This window comes from Thunnus maccoyii, chromosome 23 (assembly GCF_910596095.1).
Source record: "Thunnus maccoyii chromosome 23, fThuMac1.1, whole genome shotgun sequence".
Lineage (NCBI taxonomy): Eukaryota > Metazoa > Chordata > Actinopteri > Scombriformes > Scombridae > Thunnus > Thunnus maccoyii.
This window is the reverse complement of record NC_056555.1, coordinates 1,809,105-1,833,891: the sequence shown is the minus strand read 5'-3', so window position 1 is coordinate 1,833,891 and position 24,787 is coordinate 1,809,105. Positions and strand designations below refer to the sequence as shown.

The following is a 24,787-nucleotide window of genomic DNA, read 5'->3' as shown; positions in this document are numbered from 1 at the left end:
AATACCACTCAGCTGTGTTATGTATATTTAACATAACTGTGTGTAGTCAATCTAACATAAATGTCTTGAGTAAATTCAAAATGTGTGTTAAGTTAATTCCACATAACCGAATGATGTAGCATTTAATACAGTTTGGTGAGATTTGTTTGATAGTATTTAGTAATGATCAATTCTCTATACATTTTCTCATTTATTCAACTTAGTTATGTGAGAAATTAGGTAAATGTATTTCATTATTTCATTTCTTTGAGTGTAGTCTATGTGGCTGGGGAATAGGTAGGATTAAATCAAAATATGATATTGTGTTATCTGTTTACAAAATTCTGTTCGGTTCAGTTAACTTCTTGATTCCAATTAAATTGCATTTGAAAACAAAGATTGTTTGTTTTTGTCTGATGTAATTCACAATAGTGGAACACAGTTTATTGCAGGTTTTCTTATGGTTTTCATGTCTTGAAATACAGACAGGGGACAAATTAAAGGAAAAACTAGTATAGGCCTGAATGCTTGACCCCTACAGTGAGGGGATCTGGTGGCTCTGTTATGCTTTGGGGGGCATTTTGCTGGTATGGTTTGGGTCCACTTGTCCCCTTAGAGGGAAGGGTCACTGCAAATCAATACAAAGTTGTTGTGAGTCATCACCTTTATCCTATGATGAAACATTTCTATCCTGATGGGAGTGGTCTCTTCCAGTGCCCCAATTCACAGGGTACGAGGGGTCACTGAATGGTTTGATGACTATAATAATGTGAATCATATGCTATGGCCTTCACAGTCCCCAGGTCTCAACCCAATTGAACAGCTATGGGAGATTTTGGACTGACGTGTTAGACAGTGCTCTCCACCACCATCATCAAAACACCACATGAGGGAATATCTTTTGGAAGAATGATGTTCATCCCTCCAGAAGAGATCAGAGATTTGTAGAATCAATGCCAAGGATCACTGAAGCTGTGGTGGCACGTGGTGGTCCAACACCTTACTAAGACACTTTATGTTGGCTTTTACTTTAATTTATGACCCGTCTGTTTATCAATATAAACTAATCAATAAAATATTTTCATCAACATTGTGATAATGTCTTCAAACATAATCAGCCAGCTCTAGTCCACACCCTTAGTTTTCACTGTTTGATACAATGAATGCCACAATCAATACTGTTACTGAAGTGATGAAATCGTCTCCCATCACAGTGGGTTTTAAATGTATTGTTATAATACTATAAGGCACTGCAGCTAAGATGACTGTGGTGGGGTGCACAGCTGCACTGTATGTTTAAAGGCCCTGGGTATTATGGTGGCCGGGCCCACTGCTGATGACATCATAAGGATGTGCTGAGCTTAGTTGGGGGGTCATGTTGGCTGGACGCCAACTGCTGGCGGGAGTCTGCCTGACTATGGCGTGAGTCGATATTTCTCCCTGGAGCATTGAGGAGCTGGGGCTGAGGCTGCATTAAATGGCATGTGTGAACTATGTTATGTGGGCTACTAAAGGGCTTGTGGGTGAAGTGTGCGAAAGGCTGATTGTGTTGTGCATGTGCTTATGCTGTGAAGGTGCGGGGATGTGGTGAGGCTCACAGGCAGCTCTAGGGGGAAAGCTTCCAGACTGGTATGTGCTTTGGAGTGTAAATGGTAAATGGTAAATGGACTGTACTTGTATAGCGCCTTTCTAGTCTTCCGACCACTCAAAGCGCTTTTACACTACAAATCACATTCACCCATTCACACACATTCATACATTGAATGGGTACAGCGGCTACAATGCAAGGTCCCAACCTGCCCATCAGAGGAAACTGACCATTCACACACTAATGGCACAGCCATCAGGAGCAATTTGGGGTCAAGGACACATCGACATGTGGACTAGAGGAGCCGGAAATTGAACCGCTGATCTTCCGATTAGTGGACGACCTGCTCTACCTCCTGAGCCACAGCCACTCCAGTGTGCATGTTATGTGTATATATTGCATGTTTAGATGTATTGGCTGGGTTACTGAATATGTTATTCTTCTTTTGACATTTCAAAAGAGAGTTGGAGCGGAGTGTGTATTGAAACCTGAGGACCTATGTCACCTATGTTTTTAGGGGAATAACATGATGAATTGTTAACCAACTTGCCATAAAAGATGTAGCAGTTGCATTTTGAGTTGTGATATGAATAAACTGTGCTTGTTGAGAAATAAGTTCTGGGTGTTTGTATTTGTTGGGGGGGACTAACCTTAAAATATGTTTATTATGAAGAAGCAGGGAAAAGGTCAATGTGAAATGCTCCTTTAGCCTAGCCTAGCCATGAAGAGTCCTGAGGACAGTATTTTGTTAGCAGTGGTGTTGAAGAGAAGGACCACACACTTCACATCTAAACTAGCTGACAATTTGCATAGAGGATTTTAAGCTGTTTAGTGTGCTGACTAGCTGATCAACTATTTAGCCTGATAACTGACATTTTGCAAGTGAAAGTGTACTTTTACTTGGAGTTTGTTTGTTTGGTTGCTTTGTTCAGGTGCAGGACAAGAGGTGTTCATGTTTGTAGACGAGAAGAAGACTTTGGCAGGAAAGCTAATGTGTGTTGTTTGTGGCTCTTGTATATATGATGAAAACAAAACAAAAAGGTGAAATGAGATGCTAACTCTTGAGCTGGCATGAGCCAAGTCACCGTCTCTGTCCCGGTGTCCTTGAATGCCAAGTGATCAGCTAAAAAGCATTTCTGTCACACAAGGTTTGAACTGCTGAATAAGAAAGAAATTATGTCTCATGCACTTGGAAAACTGCAATACACTTAAGTGTTCCTAATTCAAGGACAGGTAGCTGGGGAGGTTACGCTGCCAAAGCATCACCTGCCATTAGTTTTGCTGATTGCAGGCTGCGGGGGATTGAGGGAAGGTATAATGTCATAATGTAGCATAGGGCATCGTCATGACTACCCAAAGCTTTAAATTGGGTTTTCTGCATATGAATCAAAAGTATTGCCGTTTTGAAAATGTTATAAGAACAACATCCAGACAGCCCATTATCCAGACACATCATCTATTATATTTGTGCTGTGGAAATTCTCCCTGCAGATTTGGGAGTAATTTAGTAAACTCAGACAAAATTTAAAGGGTGTATGACTTCCTTTAAATAACCACAAACTTGAAGGATTATGTTTCATGGGGAAGCAGCTGAGGAGGCAATTTTCATATTTTAACACTTTTTCAGACTCTTAAGGCCTCGCTGATAGAGCCAGCTCTCATCTGCGAAGCCTTCCATCATCAATCAGCTACGCTTTCACACTATCTCTCATGTCCTTCCTCTTGTTGCTCTCTCCTATCTTTGCTACTTGTGTGTTCTTAACATTTAAAAAGCCAACAGTGACCAGGAGTCTAGGAAACAACCAACAGCCAACTGAATGAAATGAGTAAAATGTGTCTTTTCCCCACTAGTGTATCTTGGAAAATCCATGGAAGGACATTACTGAAGCTGAAATATTTGTGTGCCACAACTCTACACAGCTGTTACTTGATGGTACCTTAGTCTTTCTATAATGTCAACAGTCTTTAGTGGCTCTGACCCCATTTCCACTGAACAGCCCAGTGGTTGGCTCATGGTTAATCTACCTTGTCCGTTTGAGCAGAGAGAAAATGAGAGTAAAGAAAAGGGGGCGTGCTTACAACTCCCTCTGTTTCAATAAACCATTACAACATTATCTGGAGATAGGCCTGACAACTGTCTTTAGAACCAGTAGAGATCAATACTTTTGATCAATTTTGATATCAGTATCATTATTTTTTTTTACCAATTTCTTGGGAGCCTTGGAGTTTGTTCCATTGGAAAGCCAAGGAATTATTAAATCAATAGGGTTCAACTTCTGGGGAGCCTGAATGTCCTCAGCAAATTTCACAGCTATTTATAGTAATATATCTTATGTGAAAGCTTGTGTCCAATGTTGACATTCAATTCCCCACTTGTCCTTCATGTGGTACTAAAGAAATACCTATCCATGCAGTCTGGATATTTTTGCAACCTTAATGAACAAATAGGTTGTTTGCCATTGCTTATGGGGCCAATGTTGTAGCAATATAATTTGCAAATGAGTGTAGAGAGTTGTGACACTGAAACTCAATCTATGCATGTGTACATGTAAATTTCTAAATGTGTACTCAGACTGTTAATGTGTGTTGACACATGTCATTTCTGTTATCATGGTCATTTTAAACAACAGTCCCACTTACGTGTTGTGTAAGATAAGATGATTTGTTATATCTTTGTTTATAAGAGTATAATAAAATAATGTCAAATCACTACAATGGTTAAACTTTGTCAACAAGGTCAGCATCTTGCAGCCATTCATGTATAATCAGTCTATTTACTGTTGATACATACTAGAAACCAGCATTGGTATAATACTAAACATAGTCAAAATTTAGTCAACATTAAAAAATATGGTACTTTTGGACTTAAATGCTTTCAATGTGTGGGGGCTAAAATTTGGAACAGCTCAGCAGATCCTGGGAATCTATTACAGTTTTAAAAAACTGGTGTAAAACTTCCTATTTAATGAAAGGGAGAGAGGAGAGATGGGTGAATGTACTTAGTATTTGTTATGTGTAGGTTGTTTTATGACAGAATAAAACCAAACCAATCTTGAAATGTGTACTTTGATCATGCATGTATGCAACAATCTGTAAATGTGCATAAGATTGTATGATGTACATGTGTTGAATCCTTTTATTGAGTGACAATGTAATAAATTAGCTACAAGAAATGGAAAACTAGACCATTTTTCTATTCTCACAGGTACACTGGCTGTCTTTTTATATGCCACACTCCTGTCATGCCTGAAATCTGAATACTGTATGTGTGGCAATCTGTCTGTAGTTCATTGTCTTCTTGCCCTGAGCTAAAGCTTACAAGCTCATGTTGCATGATGCTGAGCTGTGTACCCATTGTACCCAAGCAGCTATAAGTCTACTTATCACCAGGCAAAAGCAACTATTGATTTTAATACTGGTGTTGCTGGGCAGTAATGTTACTTTAACATTCAGGTAGTCTGAAGAGCTGCCCTGAATCAGTCAGCTCCGTCAATTGTTTTAATTTTTTGTAAATATTGTTTGTATCTGCCTTACATCATAAAAAAGAGAGAGAAAAAGGAGGGTTTTGAATTTCCAACACAAACTTCAAGTGTTGCTTCACTAACTCATAAAGTGACAAACTGTACAGTCCAATATTGACCCTACACAACTCCCCTGGACAAGGATGATTTCAACAAATTAAGTTCCCTTGTGAAACTGCATTTCAGGAAAGTGAAATGTTAAGGGGTAATTCATCAATTTCATCACATACCAACATAAAAGTGGACCAGAGTGAATTGGGCTTTCGGCCCTCGCTTTGATGTATGAGTCTTCTTTCAATTGAAGTTTGGGATATTTTGTTTTCTTACCTCTTCACTTTCAACATTACTTCTCTAAGTTTCACACTTTCACATCAAAAAGTTAGATGGTGTCCTTTAACAACAAGAATGCAAATGTGTTGCAAAGTGACTGCTTGTTTCTTGCCGGTGGACTTATTAGCGACGTTGCTGTGTTCCCAGATCTCAGCAATTACTTTGGTAAGACCCAAGTTGTTATGAACCTGAATGATCTTTAAAGAAATATTCAGTGTCCCTGACTGACACTGTTGATGGTGCAAAACAATACCTGCTTAAATAAAGTGTTCTCCTTGCACAAGAATATTCTGTGGAGTAGATCCTCACTTAAAACTGTGCAGGGGCACTGACAGCTTATTTAGTAGATGACGAGGTACAGCACTTTATCTAACTGACCACTCTCGAATGGGTTTTGCCACCAGGGACAGACAACTCTGAAGGAAAAGCTCCAGCAACCCCTCGTGCTTTCAGGACTGTTGGGCCTGAGGCTGCAGGATGCTAGATGGGTTACAATCCCAGTGTCCTGTCAGTGTATGGGGCTTGTTCCAGCTCACCAGCTTTTTGGCAAGACTTCATCAGGCCAGTGATGGGCAATTATTGCTTGTGTCAATCAAAATGATATCAAGCCAAGTCCCTGTTCACTGATGAGGTTCTGTTTCCATTTGCCTGCCTACACCCTCCTCTCTCTATCTCTATTTCTGTTGTCTCTCACATCAGCACAGATAAGTGGGGTTAAATGGTAGATAACAAAGATAAAACAATGAAAGAAGAAGCTGTATGAATGCTAATAAAAGGGGTTTCTTTGACACCATTGTCAAAGTGTCATCAGCTGTTAAAGGGTGATATTTAACTGTGTAATCACACCAAAAGAACAGAAGTGGCTTGCAGCCTTTTATTTCAGTGTGCTGTGGTAATGAGAGACAGCAGTCTCCACAGCCGCAGCAACACACTGAACCCTGAACAATGACTTGATGTTGAATTGAGGTTAGGTTTAAAATTATCCACAACAGCAGCTACCAATTTCAGGTAGCTGTAATTCTCTCTAAATATGATTACAGGCAGTGTGAGCTGTTGTTTTCCCGTAAAGACAGCTAAGATGCTGAACCTCATGGCTGGACATAGCGCTTATTTTACGCCTCAGTGCAGCTCCCTTTCTCACTTTCATATTTGACCTTCGTTCATCAGTGATCTTTTAAACTGCAATGGATGAGAAGACAGCTCTCTATAGCCATGTTTACAAGGAGCCTAATATTCAAATCATAATCGATTTAAAAGCCCAAATAATAAAAATGCTCCATATAAACGTCTCAATCAGAATAAAAAGTCTCAAACCGATTGAAATTTCAATCAGTTAAAGAGGGGTAGTTTAAGGCTTTTCATAAACCGATCAAATGTAAACAATTAAACCTGATTACTTTCTGGCTGCGTTCTTTCTGCGCATGCCCTCCGACTTCACGTAAATGCGTGGGGACATACATTTCTCCATTTTCAATGGCAGTTTCCAAGCTGAACTGGACATCTGCAGAGAGTTTGTTTTTGATATAAACTCTTAAAGAACTGAACATTATTGGATGCTTAGACAGTATGAAAATAGGAAATGATGACCTATTCAAACAAGTCCATGAAAAAATGAATACACTGCAGGCACGACAGGTGCGTCGTTGTGAATTGACTGAATTGAAACAAGGCATGGAAACACATCACTTAATTGTGCGCCAATACAGTAACACTAAGAGAAAGTAACTGCCCAATCAAAGCTGAATATGTTAATTGTGTGCTCAACATCACGCCACTTACTGTGCCTACAAGTCTAAGTTGTGAGAACCTGCCACTTTGAGTCTGTACAACAAGTACAAAAGTACTACACTTAATACTACTACTACACGTAAAATTTCCTGTACCTTTAATGGGGTACACAATGTGATTTTTATTATTTCCATGAAGTTAGTGGACTCACAAAAGTGAGCAAAGGAACTTAAAGCCGCTATAGCAGAGGGGACAAAACCTTTACTAAAATGTGCCTTTTTTCCATTATCTAAGTGTCCTGTATCTGTGACCAGAGAGTAGAATGAAAAATGGATGGGTCAAGCTCTAAAAACCCTGAATCCCACATTTCCCATTATACATAGTATAAATTGTAGTCTAGAAGCCTTGATGACATCAAGGTTATTTTCTTAAACCTTCTCCAGAGCCACATACACATACAACTGTTTTGACAGGTTGTGTAGTACTCTCATAAACTGACCTTCATGTGTAAAATTGGTGGAGTTTCGCTATAATACAACTGCAGCTTTTAAGCCTTACCTGCATCTGTCTAAAATTAGGTTTAGTCAGATATTAAAAGCCTAAACTACTTGCACATGTCTGTTGACTTGCTCTAGTCCATCTATCAATTGTGTCTTCAGTGCCAGGATCTCATCAGGAGGATCCTCCACTGCATTATTGACTGTGTCTCACCCAGTAGCACAGCCACATGTAAATGTACTCTTTAATGCACCACTTACACTACATCGGCCTGTAAACCCACTGAGCATGCTTACATCTTTAAGTGCTTTGTGTTTGCATGTAGCTTTGGGTGCTAAAAAGCTTGTCCAATGCTGCGTTGTTCAGTGGAGGCTAAAAATAGGTCACCCTCAGCAAATTCATGGAGACAGCAGGTAGGTGTAGTAGCGCTTCTGCTACATGAATTATATAACATCGGTGAATAGAAAATGGTGGATGAAAGGAATAGAAAAGTTGTGTTTAATGTATGTCTTTGTTGTGACAGGCATGTGCGTGTGTGTAGAACACTGTTATGGTTAGTGACTGCCCTGGCATGTGCCTTTTAGTCAATGTATGCATTAGTGTGTCATAGTAAATGTAGAGAGACAGAGACAAAAACACAGAGGGAGATGCAGAGCCTGTGTGTGCATGATAAATCCTATTCATGAGTCTTGTTTGGTTCAAACACTTGCTTCCTCCTGAAATAAAAGCCTTCTGTGCTGTTGGACCTCTCAGAAACACTGAATTGAGGCCAGTGTTTACTATGCATAGAATTTATTTAGGAGATGCAAGCAAATAAATCTGCCCCCACATGAGAAGATTGTTTTTACTTATTTTTTGAAAGCGCCATGCATCTGAGTGTGAGAGTGATTTTGCTGTGTGCAGCCCCTCCTTCTTCCTTCTTGCAGCAGGCACAGACGGAGTCATGCATTTTGTGTAGTCAGTGAATGTAACGTGGTGTAATTTCACCTTTTTTTTTCATAGATATTAAATTAATTACATATGAAATTAATCTTAACTCATGAGTGAGTATGAACAGGGCATTTCCGAAAAAGAGAGCATTGCTCTACAGCAAAACTACACCTATGAGGCAGTGGGATTCTTATCAATCCATGAGAGAGCCTTTGGGCTAAACAGGAGGTTCTGCTGAATGAATGCATGCCTAAATATCTGCAAAACCTGCATGATGTTAAGGAGTTGGCACAAACCAAAATGTTTATAACACCTGGTGGGAACAATGAGTCACAAGATATCAGGGTATGAGCCTACAGGCCACAATTTGCTTAAAACAAAGTGCTTGTTGGATTGTCGTACAGCATCTGAGACACCATTCATGACATCAGGATCAGAGGAGTGGGGGGCTGATGGGGTAACAGTGTCCAACAACTTTTGTAACTTTCCAATTATCCAGTAATCACAGCCACTTAACGCAGTAATTGGCCAGGTTTGCACACATGGGTGGAAAAGACAATATTCTTAGCACAACTACTTTTGTTGCTTTTAATGTGAACATCTAAGTGCAACGCAATAATTACCTTCCAGGAGAGACTTTCTAAAAAATGAGCGCAGTTATCTCCAATTGTGATTCATTGTGTTGAAACTACAATGACACTCAAAAGACACAGGATTCTTGGAAAGCCATCAGGAAGGCAGTAGGATGCAGGCAGGACGAGTCTTTAACAGCAGGTTCTTGGTCATCAAACCAGATAAAAAACACTTTCTCTTTTGACAGACGACAAGTCATACTATCTAGTTAAAAGTTTTGAAGCATACTAAGGCCTAAAGGTTAAAGAAAGTTATCAACCCATGAGAGAACCTTTGGGTTGCTGCCGAACAGAGGATTTTGCAGCATGGGTGCATGTCTAAAGCTTTGAAAGACCTGAATGATGTTACTGAGTTAGCACAAACCAAAATCCCCAAGCAGTATTTCCAGACCTGGTTGAAACCATGAGTCACTCAATTTCAGAGTATTTTGGAAGCCAAATTTGCTCTACCTTGTACTAAGCAGGTACGGTTGATAAGGGGAACTAAAATAGCTTCTTCACCTGATGTTTCTGTTTGATGCTTGCTTGATGTTTGAGGCTCTAATCGGCCAGCTATGTTTTTCTTTTGTGAAACTCAGACAATTCGTTTCAATTCATTTTAGGCAAGAAAGAGCTGTGCTACACACACCTGTCAATGGTGACATTTATTGGTTGATATACTGAACTGAATTTCATCCATTACTTTAATTCATTTCTTATTGGTGCAATATAAATGTTTAAAGATTACAGTACATATTCATTATTTGAACATACTCTATTTGCTCATATATTATGACTGCTTCTGCAACTCAAAGGAAGGTGAGAGTTATTGGGCAAGGGGATTGGCAACATGGGAGAACACCTTAATGCAAGTAAGCAATTCTGAGACACATGTAGAGTATGTTCATACATGGCTTAATAGAAACACCCCTGGTGAAGAGAAATTGACTTGGGCTCTATACACAACTCCTGAGAGATGTTTAAGAATGAATGAGTTCGAATGCATTACAACACTATTCAATCTCCTCCCCACCTCTACATTAAACACCTGACCTCAACCTACCTGCCCTCTCCCCCTTGGTACAAAGCCTCAAATTTGTCAAAGTGGCAAGGGTCATGGATTGTACTCCCTGGAGGGCATGGTATGTGGGAGTGAGGCTAAAATGAAATATGAGGTCTTGAGTGGTGCTCTAATTTCCCCAGGGCTCCACACCTAACCCCAGAATATCTGCTGATTAGAATTGGAGGGTTAACTCTAATAAATTACAGGCAGGCACCAGTGATTTCTGACAATGGATGGATAAATGGTGTACGTCACCATCTCTGAGTGGCCTTGGAGCCCATCAGCAAGAACATACAATCAGCAGTCAGGGAAAAAAAGGGGCACACATTCAACGTTTCACCTTTCAGAGTGCTGCCAGGGTCATATGGAGAACACAGTACAGAGGCTGAAAGAAAAAGCCTGCAGGAGCGCCCTGGTAGCCGAGTGGTTACAGCACATGCCACATAACTGCAACATCCCTGGTTTGACTCTAGCTAGGAACCCTTGTCGTTATGCAATGTCCTTCACTCTTCCCTTGTTTCCTGTCTGCTTATATACTTTCAGCTGTCCATTAAAGACAAGAAAATGCCCAAAAATATAAAAAAGAGAGAAAAGGCCTGCAGGCAAGCAGGAAAAATAATCCATAAAATAGAAGCAGCACTTAATTGACAATGTGACAAACCCATTGTGAAATATGGGGTCCATTCTGGCAACAATTACACTAGATTGGACAAACATTCTCTGCATGCCGAGTTCTCTAATATCCATTTAACATCTTGAGTACAACACCCACAAATGCAAGTAGGGAATAGTTAGGTCGATATCCAGTGGAAAACAACATCCAAAGAAAGAAAATTCAGACAATGCCCTCAAGACAAGTTTGTTGCAGTCCAAGCCTGAGTTCAGACAAGATATTGGATTATCAGATTGGATTTGAAAAGGATAAGCATGTTTATCTGTGTGGTGTACATTTTGTCAGCTGCTCCTGTCTGTGAGCTTCTGTGGGGATGATGCCTACAAATGCACCGACTGCACAAAAATTCCATATTTAGATCATGTGATACCAGCTAAGCCATAGTAAGCTAGTAAGTGTATGTTGAGTTAATTTTTTTCATTAAATGAACTCTCATGCTCAATAACTCTATTGTTTCAGACCATTCTGTGGCAATATTGCTTCCATGACCATTATGTAAATAAAGTTATTAAACAAGTTGAATTGAAAGCCTTGGGACTTCAATATGTCTTGTTGAAGAGAATGCATCTGTGGTCACTGTGGATCCTTTTGATTGAGTTAATTCTAAGGCAGCACAAATATAGTCAGGATCATCAAAAATGTCTGTTCGAAAGCTGACAGAGTTTGAAAACAATCAAAAAGTAAAGTTTGAGAGTGGGATGATGGAGACAAAGGATGATAGAAAGTTGAGGAAGTAGTGTTGGTGCATGAAAAGCAAACTGAGTGAGGAGGAGCAAGAGAAGCTCCCAGCAGGAGACTGCAACAGCAGCACTATTACCTGAACAAGAAAGATCAAGACAAGTCGATGTCTGCAGAATGGAAAAGACTCCAATATTTGACTTACAGAGAATATCACTGCCTCTCAGAAACACACAGCTGTTAGGCTGCTTTTTAGAACTGCCACTGTTAATAGCTTTGAGCATTACAATGCTATGAATTCTTCCTAATTTACAGAAAAAGTCATTAAAAGTGAAACAGAAATGAGTAGTACACTCAGGGAGCCAGACAGGATTCTATCATAACAATGAACACTGACAATAAACCTCTAGATGGAACCCTGGTAAGTAAATGGCAGAAAAATCAGCTAGTTTTGTTTAAATCACTACTTTTACCAAGATCACCAACTTAATGGGGCATTTGGTTTAGTTGAATGAATTTAATGTTTAGAAATTTCAAAACTTCAAATGCTTCCCCAACATTTCTCAGTTATTGATCACAAGTGGGAATCACAGATGAGCTCACGATACAATACTATCATGATACTCTTCTCACGATATCAATATATCACGACAAAGGCGATCCTGCAATAGATGATATCTCACAAAGAAATAATCTAAGATATATCATGATATCTGTAACTGAAGAAGAAAGAAAAAATATTTCAAAGAGCAGGAAGTAGTCAGAATGTACAATGTCTACAGTACATTAATTTCACAGAAAAGAAATGCCGCCAAGAATAAATATTGGAACACTGCTAATGGTAGCCTCAGTTTGTGCCTCTCACACAGAGTTGCTGGTAGCTTTAGCAAGTCTGATAAGAGACAATATAGACGAGATGTTGTGCTATTCACCCAAAGATTTATTCCTTTTCTGTGGCAGTGAACACAACACACGGGCCCACCGATAACTAACTGTGCAATATTCAGAGGTCTATAAGATATTGAGGGCTGGTAACGTTAACATGATCAACAGCAGGGCTATGGCTACATACTGACACTCCCCCACAGACACTGGAGAGCCTCTCTGTGCTGAGCTGCTAGCTGAGCTACAACACAAGTACCACACAGAAACTTTTACCAAGAGCCATGAATGAGCTTCTAGTGACTGTCAAAGCTCAAGTGGACTCTGTGTTTCCAGTGCGGACACGGAGAGTCTGACAGCAGCTGCTCTTGGCTGCTTGCATTTCTTCTTTGTTGTCACCTACAAATGCCCTCCATCTGACTGGGTATTTGAATACAGGCTTTTATTTCAGAATTTACAGCCATTTCTACTGTATCAAAGAAATAGTCCCTGGTGATCGTACTTAAGCATAGATTTCGGTTGCCTTGTCGGGACAGTTTGTGGTTACTGAAGGTAAACTCACTGATATCATGTATCATGCATTTTTACGCCGGTGACTTATATGAGGTTGGTAGAGTTAATGACCATATAGAATAAGAGCTGTGATGGTTACATCACAGCCTTGTATCAGCTCTCTTAACCATCTTTATAAGCTCACGTATAAGCTGGTAATTTAAAGAAAGCTAAAGTCTAGGAGTAACGTTTATTGAGTGTGTCTTAGTGGACTGTTGTAATGCTTTAAACATAATGAGGCTAGACAGTTCAGCCAGACTGGACAGCAAAGGGAGTGGGTGGCAGAGGTGCTGTATTGGAGTCAACTGTTAATTAAGATTGATCCAAACCCCTGCTGACTGCACTGCTCTATAGGACAGCATTACCCATAAATCTTTGAAGTGACTCACCACCGCCTCCTTCACTCCTCCTGCCTACGCACCTTCCTCAATCTTTACTCTTGACCTTGCCTCCCAGGAATACACTCACAGGACTTTGTGTCCCATCGTCTCCACACTTCTTGCCTGTCCTCCACTCTTATACTCTTAAGGCCTGAGTATATATCAAGCTAGCACTTTTTGGATCGTCTTACAACACCTGAGGCCCTCTTCCAGATGGCAGAATCAGGTGGGGCTGTGTCAGACAATTTCTGCAGCTTTCCGAAACAGACAATCTGACAATCAGTGATTTCCCAGGTGTGTGGATGTGTTTACATAGGTGGTGTTTGAACCTCTCTCTCAAGCTCGGAGTTTATATTCTTCACAGACCTACTTCTGTCAGTTTTCATGTGAATGTGAGTGCAACATGATGAATCCCTTCCAAGAGATATTGTCCAAAAGTGTGCGCCATTATCTTCATTTGGTCGCTTCACCTTGTCGAGACTACAAGGATGCTAGATCATGACAGCAGGCTTTTTTGCCCTTGGCCATTTGAAACAGGTATGAACATTTTTACCGTTAGACATGGTGGGATGACACATAAAACCCATCGATTGAAGCCTTATAGAGAAACCTTTAATCTCTCTTAGAACTACACTCTCTAATATCACATCCTCCTTGGCACCTCATATGTCATCTGGGATCATAAAGAAATTATTCATTCAAAATGATTTTTTTCTTCATAATATATGCTGACTTTTGTCATTTGTAACTTTTGTTTTTGTCAGTACGATAACTTTAACAGAAGCCACTGATGTCATTTTAAAAGAAAACTCACCAAAATAAACACAATGAAGTGCATCATGGTCACGGTTCAAGAATAGGGTTCGAATTTTCAAAGAGCCAGAACATCTCTACCATTGCATAAAAGTGCTGTTGCCTCATGTTTTGTGTTAGTTATAATAATAATAAAACCTGTGCCCACTGACCATAACTGGCAACTAGCACTATAGCAAAATACACTGCATAAAAAAACTGGGTAGATGGATGCACAGTTTTTCCAGCATGTTTCAGCATGTAACTACCCCTAAAACAAACAAACCAGTTGATCTTACACTTCTATTGTGTACTATGGTGTAGAAATTACACTAACAAGATACAACATGTTAATTAGTGAGTTTTAGTGGTGTTGGTAGGTGTATTTCTGAACTTTGGACAGAACCAGCCTAGTTGTTTCCCCCTGCATTCAGTCTTTATGCTAAACTAGGCTAATGATGTCCTGACTCCAGCTCTGTACTGAACAGGCACACGAGATATTCATCTGAACATCTCACTCTCAGGAAAAAGCATATATTTCCCAAAATGTCAAACTATTCTTTGTGAATTATTGCGTTCACAAGTATATGCAATAAAAGGTCGCCTCTAGACATTCTTTAAGACATGTAAAAAGACTCTGCTTTGAATAATAATTTGTGTCTGACATTACTGACAGTTACCTGGTTAGAAATTCTTAAAATAACATCTACTCCCTTTTGTTAAATATGAATGAATGAATGAAAATGCAAATATTTGCCATTTAAAAAGTTTAACTGCTGGACACAAGATGTCTCCTACTTCACTGTAAAGTCTATTCTCACTGTTTGTGCACTGGAAGCTTCATGTTTCCACATTACACTTATGGAAGTTGCATACTGAACCAGGACTGGTTGTGATGTCACAATTCAGGCTTGCAGGTATATGCCTGATCGTCACTTCCAGCAGGTGAATGTGAAAAGAAACTCTACACATACATCATTCTGTACAGTGAAGAAAACAACATCCAACTAAAGGAACAAGAAGAAAAACACATTTATGAGTGGAAAGGGAATTTAATATACAGTATAAGAAAAAATATTGTATAAATTTAGTTAAAATTAAATCTTGATCAAAGTATAATACCGTTTAATGCAAGTTTCAGTTGAAACAGCAGTAATGAACATGAACAACAGGACTATATCTTTAAGTTTCATTTACAGCACCGATACTGTAGTTGATGACAAACAGAAAGCTACTCCTCCGTGCTCATCACAGAAACACCACCTGTATAACACACAGCTTCTATCCAGCCGGTGTCAACCACATATTGATTGAACAAGAGAAATCCTACATGGTGAGTCATGGTGGTGATTTTCTCCACATGAGTGGTGAATCAGCCATTGTTTGAGAATGTGTGGGGACAGAAGAGATTACAAAAGATCGACAGGCCCACCTTTGGACAAACAGCTTCTCTGACACTACAACACTCTGCCATCACCGGCAGTGTGGGGGAGGCTCTTTCAAAACTGTAGGGCTACAACTAACAATAACCAACGATCATTCTATTGTTTTCAATTAATAGAATCATTGGTTGGTCTATAAAATGAAATATAAGAAAATAAAGATATATATGTATGTATGTATAGTACTTAAAAGCAGCAATTCTTCAGTCTATAACTAGCAAGAGTTAGTCATTTATACTTCTGTCACCTCTCTCAAAGTCTTGCACTAAAGTGTGTGGTTGTGCTAATGATCAGACAGAAAGTTTATGCTTTGTTTTTAGGCTTTGCAACTGTTTTATGAAGAAGGAAATGCATATAACATGTTTCCTCAAGGATACAGACAATGCAATTTGGGTAAGATGTGCATAACTTTGTCTGTTTACAAGGCAAGTTACTGCTGGTGCCTCACATTAAAAGTTTTCCACCAGCAAACCAGCTGTGCTTTGCTGTGTTAAAACAAGTTGAATGATCACTGTTTTTAATGGCTAAGCTTGGCACAACTGTCCTCAGTCCAATCAAAAAACACCATTTCTTAAAGCTATAATATGTAACTATTCCGCACTAAAATGTCTTGACAGGCATTAGCTTCTAGTTGCCATATTTTAATTGGAGTTACAATAGTTTTGATTACTTTTGTGCTTCTCTGTTTCTTCTACAAATTCAGCCCTTTAACCTTGTATTTTTTCTTTCATTTAAACTCTAATGTGCTGGAGTACAGAAAAAAAAACAGTCCAAACACCTATGGACAGCACTGTATATACTTTCACAAGTGAATCTATGCTTCAGAAAAGCAGGCTGGTCTGGGAAAAGTAAACAAGGTGTATATAGATAGTGGAGAAGAGAAAGTGGAGCCTGAGTTGTGAGTGAGATGCTTCATTCACATCTGGTGCATATTCACACATTGGACAGAATGACTGCAGAGTGTGACACAGGTATGTTCAATGTACACAGTGCCCAGCACAGATAATGCTGTTTCAAAGGCTTTTTTCCCTCTCTTTTCTTTTTTACTTAAATTGGCGATTGTTGAAAACACTGACTACAGACATACAGTAAGCTTTCACAGAGGTAGAAAACAGGAGCTGTGTTACCTTTGAACTTGTGGAAGACAGCCCACAGTTCAGCGATGTCAGTGGCAAACGTGATGTCTGTGTCCAGAACGATGACTCTCTGCAGATCGGACGGAAGTGTCTTGGTGAGCACCAGTTTCATCAGACCGTAGATTCCAGAGTAATGCTTGTTGGGGATCCATGACACCTCAGACTGAAACACCACACCAAACCAGAACACACCAATCTATCAGTACAGTAACTAATTAGATGCTAAATGCTGTCATGAACAAAAAGCAGGGTTTACAGAGCTTTTAACTGAAGTTACACATGCAGCCCTGATCCTGCAGTGTTTCTAAGTGAAGCTGGGAATTGCTGAGGTGAAGAGGAGACAGTGTTCCTCACCTTCAGTTCATCTGCGTCATAGAAGTCGACCCGAACGGCAGGAACCATCCAGGTATGGAACAGGGAAGATAGGATTTGCTGAGCAATGGAGTCTGTGATGAAATGGAAATGTAGGGGGTTCCGCCTGTGGAAACACACACACACACACACACACACACACACACACACACACACACACACACACACACACACACACACACACAACCTGCTTTATACTATATCTGTGTTTTACAAACTTCAACACATTGACAACTACACTAAAAACGGCAAATCTGCTTATTTTATTTAATCGGGGAAAAAAGTGTGAAGCAGTATGTAATGTGAGGATGCATCATCTCCAAGTTTTGTCAGAATAAGGTCACTGGTGTCAAAAATGTCTCTTAAAATATGAGTCAGATTCAACAAATTTCATGTGGAGACTCAAACCAATAGTGAACTGATCCTACCAAAAACACTACATTAAAAACACATCAATGAGCCGCACTGCTGCACTGGCTGCTCAACAGCTTCTTCCCCCAGGTCGATCATCAACATTATGGATCCCCCCACACGCACACCCATCCCACACTCACCCCTCACTGGACACTTTACACCACATAGTGGAAGTGACACTGGACTTTCACAACAGTAAAATGCCTTGCTGCAAACTCATTGCACTACCTCATGTTTACCTTTGCTGCTATTTAAAGGCTTTCACACTTTTGTGTACTTGTGTGTAGTTATATAAGTCCTTTACTTTTTGTTTCTGAAACTTTCTTAATATATTTGCTGAGTATATTTTTAGCAATCTTATATTTTTAGGAGTTAAGTTTTGTTTAAATCGTTTTTTTCTGCATGTGCACTGTTTCTGGTCTGGGAGAAACAGAATTTCATTTCAATATACGTGAGTACTGAGAAATGACAATAAAGAAATATTGAATCTTGAATGAACACACACTGTAGTTTATTTTGACTCAATCCCACACACACCATCCTGCTGCCAGAAATACTCACTAGAGCACAAAATGTAGATTAATCCACTGCTGAAAATAGTCCCCAACAAATGCACTGTTTCCTTCTGTTTGAGTAACATTTGTTAAAAACTACAATGACCAGCTGTTTTTTAAAAAATGAAACTATATATTTGTGAGCTGTTTTTAAAGCTTTATGTCTTCGGTAGGAACCAATGAGCTTGGAGCTGAGAGCCACAGACAGAGTAGGGAAGCCAGAAATTAGTGAGACACAGGCTAACACATTGTTGATTTTGGTCTTTTCATGGGTTTTCATGACAATAACAAAATTATAGCATATTGTTAGACTTATCCCTTATAACTTTCCTGTGATTAGAGTTGCACTTCCAAGTTGGAGGACTTGCAAGAGGCACATAAAAAAAGATTGTTCCATTGCAACGCATCAGCTGCCAAAATATCCTGACTTTTAATACCTACAATTTCCATGATGCAACTTCATAGTATCTTGCATTAGACCCTTCCTGCATCAAACACCAAACCACTCTTTCTGATAAAAATCCCAAGATACCCAGTTGAAGTTACTACTCTAGCCATTTCGACAAATTTAAAGCTCCTGCAGAGCCACTTAATTCATTATAGTACTGTTGCTGAATTGCACTCCCTGTGAATAGTAAATTGACTTTGACTGGGGAAGGGCATCAATACTTTTTTGATATTGTCTAAAATGTGTCCACAGCAACAACTGTCAAGTCCTGAAAATTGGCATTAAATATCTGGTCAGATTTGTATTTTTGTTGACCTACTTACTGTCTGATATCCATACTTCCTGATTTTCATATTTTTTCTATTTGCATCTTAATTATGCATTGTCTGCTTGTTAAAATTTAGACATCAAGGTTCTTTTGTTAAATGAAAAAAAGGCTTTTGTCAAAAAAAAAGCTCATATTTCTCAAAGCAAGGTATCAAAAAACCTTAACCCTCGAAGAGCAACAGTTCCATGACAAATGAGCAAACTGTCTCATCTGCTGATAAAGACTGAAAGCTCCAGAGCAAGCAAGTATGAGGACCTTGAGTGGAGATTGTGTTGCATTAAAACATTATAATTTGGGGATGATTGTGCGGTCAGTCCACAGGGAGAAACAGCACAATGAGAGAGACGATTCATCAGACGGCATGACCAAAGCTTCATCCAGAGAGGACTGTACAGTCTGACCCAGGAGGAGCTGTATCTTACATCAGCTCACATATGAAGAGAAGGAGGAGGCTTGTACAAAATAGGTATTCAGGGCTTCCAAATCAGGTCAAGAAATAGTGACACTGATCTGAGGATGTGAGCACCATGGGGTGTCTTATGCTGAATGACTTTGGGAATGAATATGTCAGCTGCACTTGCTTAATAAGTACTGGAGGCTGGGAGCTGTCAAAATGTATGGGAACTCTGGTTCCATACAAGCTGTCAGCCATAGCAGCACAAACAGAAAGGGTCTTCACATCCTCTGGATAAACAGCAACAAGCCTTTCACTGGATGCTTGGGATTATGCCGATAAAGAAGCAAATATGTCAAGTACATCCTGATTATCAGGGCTGGCCCCATGATAATCTAATCATCTAATCTTCATAATGTGATACTGTTATCTTGTTTCAGTAAGGACTTTCAAAGTGGACTCAAATTGAGATTCATTGTGCTTCCATCTGCTGAGAGAGGAATCGTCCTGAACCTGAGCATTCACCTTCATGAAAAGAGGAAGTTACTTTCACTGTGTGAGGAGCTGGGATGCACCCAACACCAATTCCAAAGCCCAGACTCAGGGTACAGGTCAAGTACTAACAGTGCTCTTTCTCCTCAAAGTGTTAAATCTGAATATTAAAGTAAATGTAATTTAAGTAGGGTATGTATCAATTCTTAACTACAAACACTCTTGTGCAAATTAGGATTATATTGCTTTAGCAGGTTTATGAGATTGCATTGTTAAAATACATTAACTTAAATCTTTATCATATCTTGACCTGGATCCAGACACACCATCATGTACAACTTGTCTAATACATGAACACATTTCCCTCTCTACTGGTAGTGTGTACAGTTCCAGACCTGACAAACACCACAGAGCTGCTGTGAAAAATGGTTATAAAGCAGATGCTGCACTGGCTGCTCTCTGTCCATATCACAGCTGAGGGAAAAGACTTCACTCAGCTTCACCTAACCACTTTACCTGTCAGCAGCTCTGTCTTTTGCCTCCATAACCAAAACCAACCAGCTGAACTACATAGCTCCTCTGTCTTTGCTTTAATCATATAACATCCGTATTACTTTACTTTACTTTACTTTAGCTTTGTTAAACATAAAACAAAATCTGTTTCTTCAGTCATTTTTTTGTTTATCTCTGAATGGCAATGTCCACACTTCCAGTTTCACAGAAAAAGCCTTCCATATATTTTGTCTTATTATACTGGCCTGAATATAAGACGTTTTTTTTTTTTGTTTTTTTTTCAGGAAAATGCATTTAAAAAAGCATCTTTTATTCAAGGACTAGGCAATAACTGTTCACAACATCTGATAATCTTTTTGAATGGAGAGAGTACTGATGCTGCATTATGGGTTGTTGGTAGCTTTAATGTTGCTAGACTATCTTCAAGTCCACTTATAGAGAATCTGTTAGAGTTGATCAGTCCTAAAAGGGTTTGGTTAGTGCAGTTTAACCTGCAGGAGTTTCTGAAGCCTCATGTTTTTTCTGCCACATAGGAAATAAATTAATTACCACTGAAAACCAGTCCAAAGCGTCTTCTGATGTCTTTACTGCAGAAACAGACAGTGAAATGAATCATCTGTCAAAAGAATTGCTGCACAGGTGATGAAGAGCTCAAAAAAGCAAAAAAAAAAAAAAAAAAACTGTTTGAAAAATGCTACTTGCTAGAAAAAATAATTTTGACCACTTCAAAGAGTCTGACAGGAGACAGTGTGAATGTGTGACTGATAGACAAACTACACAAGTGTATGATTTACGTTCTGATTTAATGGTATGATTTCACTTTTATGAGACATTGATATACCTGACAAAACATCATATTTAACAACATAATAGATCATTTATCAGCGTGTTCTGAAAATAATTGAGCTATGGTGATCTACCTCCTCATAAGTTAATGTCTGGTTACTACTAAAGCTACTCGGGGAAAGGGAAAGATCACAGTCATGGTTAAAATAAACCAATGTTGACTGTTTGTAGCAGACCGGAGGTGAACAATGACCTCAATGCCAAAGTCAGACGTTTTATAAAGTCCAACCATCCACCCTTACTTGATGCTGTTGATTTTCTGGTGAGGACAGTCTTGGATTATCCTGACAGGAAATATACAGCTACTATTGGACAGATCAGAATGATGAGAAGCGCTGCTGTCTGACTGAATACAGCAAAGAGAGGCCATCTTTCAGGTGGGACAGCATCGGTCACACAGTGAGAGCCATTCTCCTGGGCTCTCCATCATCGACGCAAATGATGAACTGGTGGCAAATATTTGATTTACAGTATGGGCTAAACAACATAAGACTGCTGCAAATTAACTGACAGCAGAGCACAGTAACGAAAAAAAAAAGAATGAAATGGTAGATATAATTTAAATCTTGTTTCACAGGGAATTTATGGCATATCCAATATTTCATCACAGGTCCACAATATAGGGAAGAAATACAGCTGGAGGGACTATTTGATGAGAGCTTCAGGTCAGTTTATCGTGGGGTCAGGCGGTGTTTGGCGATCAATGTCCCGTGTCTCGTTCTATCGTTTCAGTCATTCAGCAGAATGCCCCTCACTATCAGATGACAATCCAGCAGGCTGACCTCTCAGGCGTCTGTCTGCTCATATATTTGTCAGTGGCATAACAGCAGTGAGTCAACATTTAAACATCCTCTCTGATTAAACACGGCCTGCAGGGGTTAGCATATTAGCTACACTGCTGGTGACCTGTCCCCAACCTAAAAAAGACCACTCCTGTCCAAATCATCAGCCGTCACCTGATGAGTCAGTTGGGGGAATCTGTAAACTTTAAAGACTCAACAGTGAACAGAACTGTACAGATTAGTGATGCTGATCTCTTTGTCCTTTAAAACTCCTCTTACCTCATCATCTACTGACCACACATTTTATTTCATAGACACTACATGTCTACAGCAATGTTTGCTATATAATATTATTTTTCCATAATTTGGCTTGTAAGTGGTACTATATTATACATGTTGTAGGACCGTTTTTATATGTAACACACTGTAAATATCTGCATATGAATGGAGAGAGAACAAGAACAGTGTCATATATTCCTGTAAGACGGCACCCTGTCTGCACTATTGAGCACACTGACTGATGTATAGATTGTGAGCTCCTCCTGCACTAGGTTGTGTTGTTTTGCCCCTTTAATCCAATTTGGATGTTGTGAGACCCTTAACGTAGGCTGTTGCTGCCAACCAACCTCCTGTTTTGTGCCTAAAGTGGTTTTATTTAACAAAACTATATTTATGTATAATAAAGACTGGTATTTTTAATATAGCGTTGCTTCCTATTTGTAGATGCCTTAACAGCGTCCTAACCTGCTGTCTTTGACTAGTGGGTGCCACAGTATTCTGGGCATATAAGAACCATGTTGATGGGACATTCTGTGTCTTATTAAACCTGCAGTGCAGAACTTTTACATATAAATGAATCTCTGTTCCATTCAAGCTCTTGCCAAATGAGTTCACACAATGCTGATTAAGTCAATCGCCGCCGTCAAGTTGGGCATGACATTCCCACGCTGGCTGTTCCAAATGTTATTGGACCAAATGGATCAAGTTCTGATAGTGAAACGAGTCATTTCATGAGGGTTGGGTGACGCTCAAAACAATTTATCCCCTGCTTTACAGCCGCAACAGTAGGTTAGGGCCAGTGTTGTACTAGCTATTGGGCATACTGTTTGGGACAAGTCCCAGTGGGCTGGTGGACTGTCAAAAAAGACATTTTTGGGCCAGTTGAACATCAAAACTTTTATGTTTTTACCGGCCCTCTCTGTGTGCCTGTCATTTGGGGTGCACATGAGAGCGTGCTGCATGCCTGTGTCAGGCAACCACAGCTGAGCGCCCCCCCTTTACTCTCACTGCCAGAAGGGGGAGACAAAAGTCCCACACTCCAGCTTTAAGTAGAAATTAATTAATAATGTGAAACAAACAGAAAAAAAGGATTTACTTATTAATATTTATCACTCCTACTATTTTTCTTATTTCCTTTGGTGATGAGTTTTGAGTGTAATGTTGCCATGAAGTTTGGGTTCCATTGGCCATCTGGTTTCTGGTTGTTTTCACTGGTAGATTATCACCTATGCCTAACTGATGTTAAATCTGTAATAACCAAAATGAAACTTTTGGCTGCTGTCTGGTTAACATGCTGCTGCAAACTGGTGTCTATACTTGGCCAGAGATCATTTGTGAGGGAACAGGAACATAATATTTCAGCCAGTATGCATCATGAAAAGCCACGCTGCAACAGCTGCCTTCTGCACCGCAACCATAGATGTACAGACAACAATCAAATGGATTCTCTTTATACAATTTCAAAGCAGATTTATGGATGTTCATCCTCAAAAGATGTAAAGTAAGCTCAGATGTATGTGTACATCTGTGTGTCCTGATTGGAATGATTTAGAACTCTGAAAAAAAAGATGTGATTTTTCTTGCAGATTTCTTCATTTGGGATCAAAGCTAATATACTAATTTATCAACAAGCCTCAGCCCAATTGATTCTCATTTGATCCCAGTCACACTTAGAATATTTCAAATTAGAATATTTATACATAAGTAAAACAGTGTTTAGACTCTCATGACCCCCCACAGAGCTGTAAGGGAGAGAAACTTCAACCTGACAAGAACACTAATGTTACTTCAGACAAACAATAGACAGGGACTGTGCTGCTTAAGTGTCTCTGGTCATAAAAAAAGAAAATAATTGACAATGTCTAAAGATGTGTCTGCACAGCAGGAGTCAAAGCTAACTTTCTATCTGAAATCATCATTGCACTTCTGATTAATTCACCTGCAACTCTGGAGCTAATTAAGATGTAGAGCTATTAACTGTGGACGCTGTGATGCTGGATGCACCCTGACTGATAACTAATGAATTCTCCATCTCCGACGCATAATAAACCATTCAGTATTCATGTTTACATAAGACTAATGGCACACACATCTAACATCAAATAATGTTGCACACTAACAGATAAGTGCTCCTACATCAAGTTACGCAATTGCAAGCTCGTTTTATTTATCCTGCAGGTCCAACAGGAGATCTACTCAACATAATTTAACAGGATTTCTAACTAACAATTGACTTAGCATCCATAACTATCCACGGCAGGCCTACCAAGCTGTGGATTTCTCCACATGTTGAAGTCGTGAGCATGGGGCTGCAGTAAGAGGAATAATTTGTAGGCAATTGGAGGGTGGTGTATTTTTGTTTTAACTTTTCCAAAACTAATAATACAAGAGCAGGAGCCTAAGAATTGGTATAAACTAGGGATGTGCACTGAGCCCACTATTTGTATTTGTATCTGTATTTGTTGAGGCAGCAAAATTATTTGTATTTGTATTTGTATTTGAATAAAAGTGGAAAGAGGCTTAAAAATCCTGTTTTTGCTTTTATTACATTTTTAATTTTGGAAAATTAAAGTGTTACAATA

At 39.4% G+C, this 24,787-nt stretch overlaps 1 protein-coding gene across 1 annotated transcript in view; it reads right to left on the bottom strand.

Annotated features, from left to right (window-relative positions):
* The window catches only part of large1 (LARGE xylosyl- and glucuronyltransferase 1), a 128,974-nt gene that overhangs the window by 36,255 nt on the left and 67,932 nt on the right, over positions 1–24,787 (bottom strand). Inside the window, exons 5-6 of the mRNA XM_042403196.1 lie at positions 17,138–17,261; positions 16,775–16,946 (exon numbers count right to left, since the gene is read on the bottom strand). Of these exons, the coding sequence (XP_042259130.1) occupies positions 16,775–16,946; positions 17,138–17,261 (296 nt within the window). The remainder of the gene's footprint in view (positions 1–16,774; positions 16,947–17,137; positions 17,262–24,787) is intronic.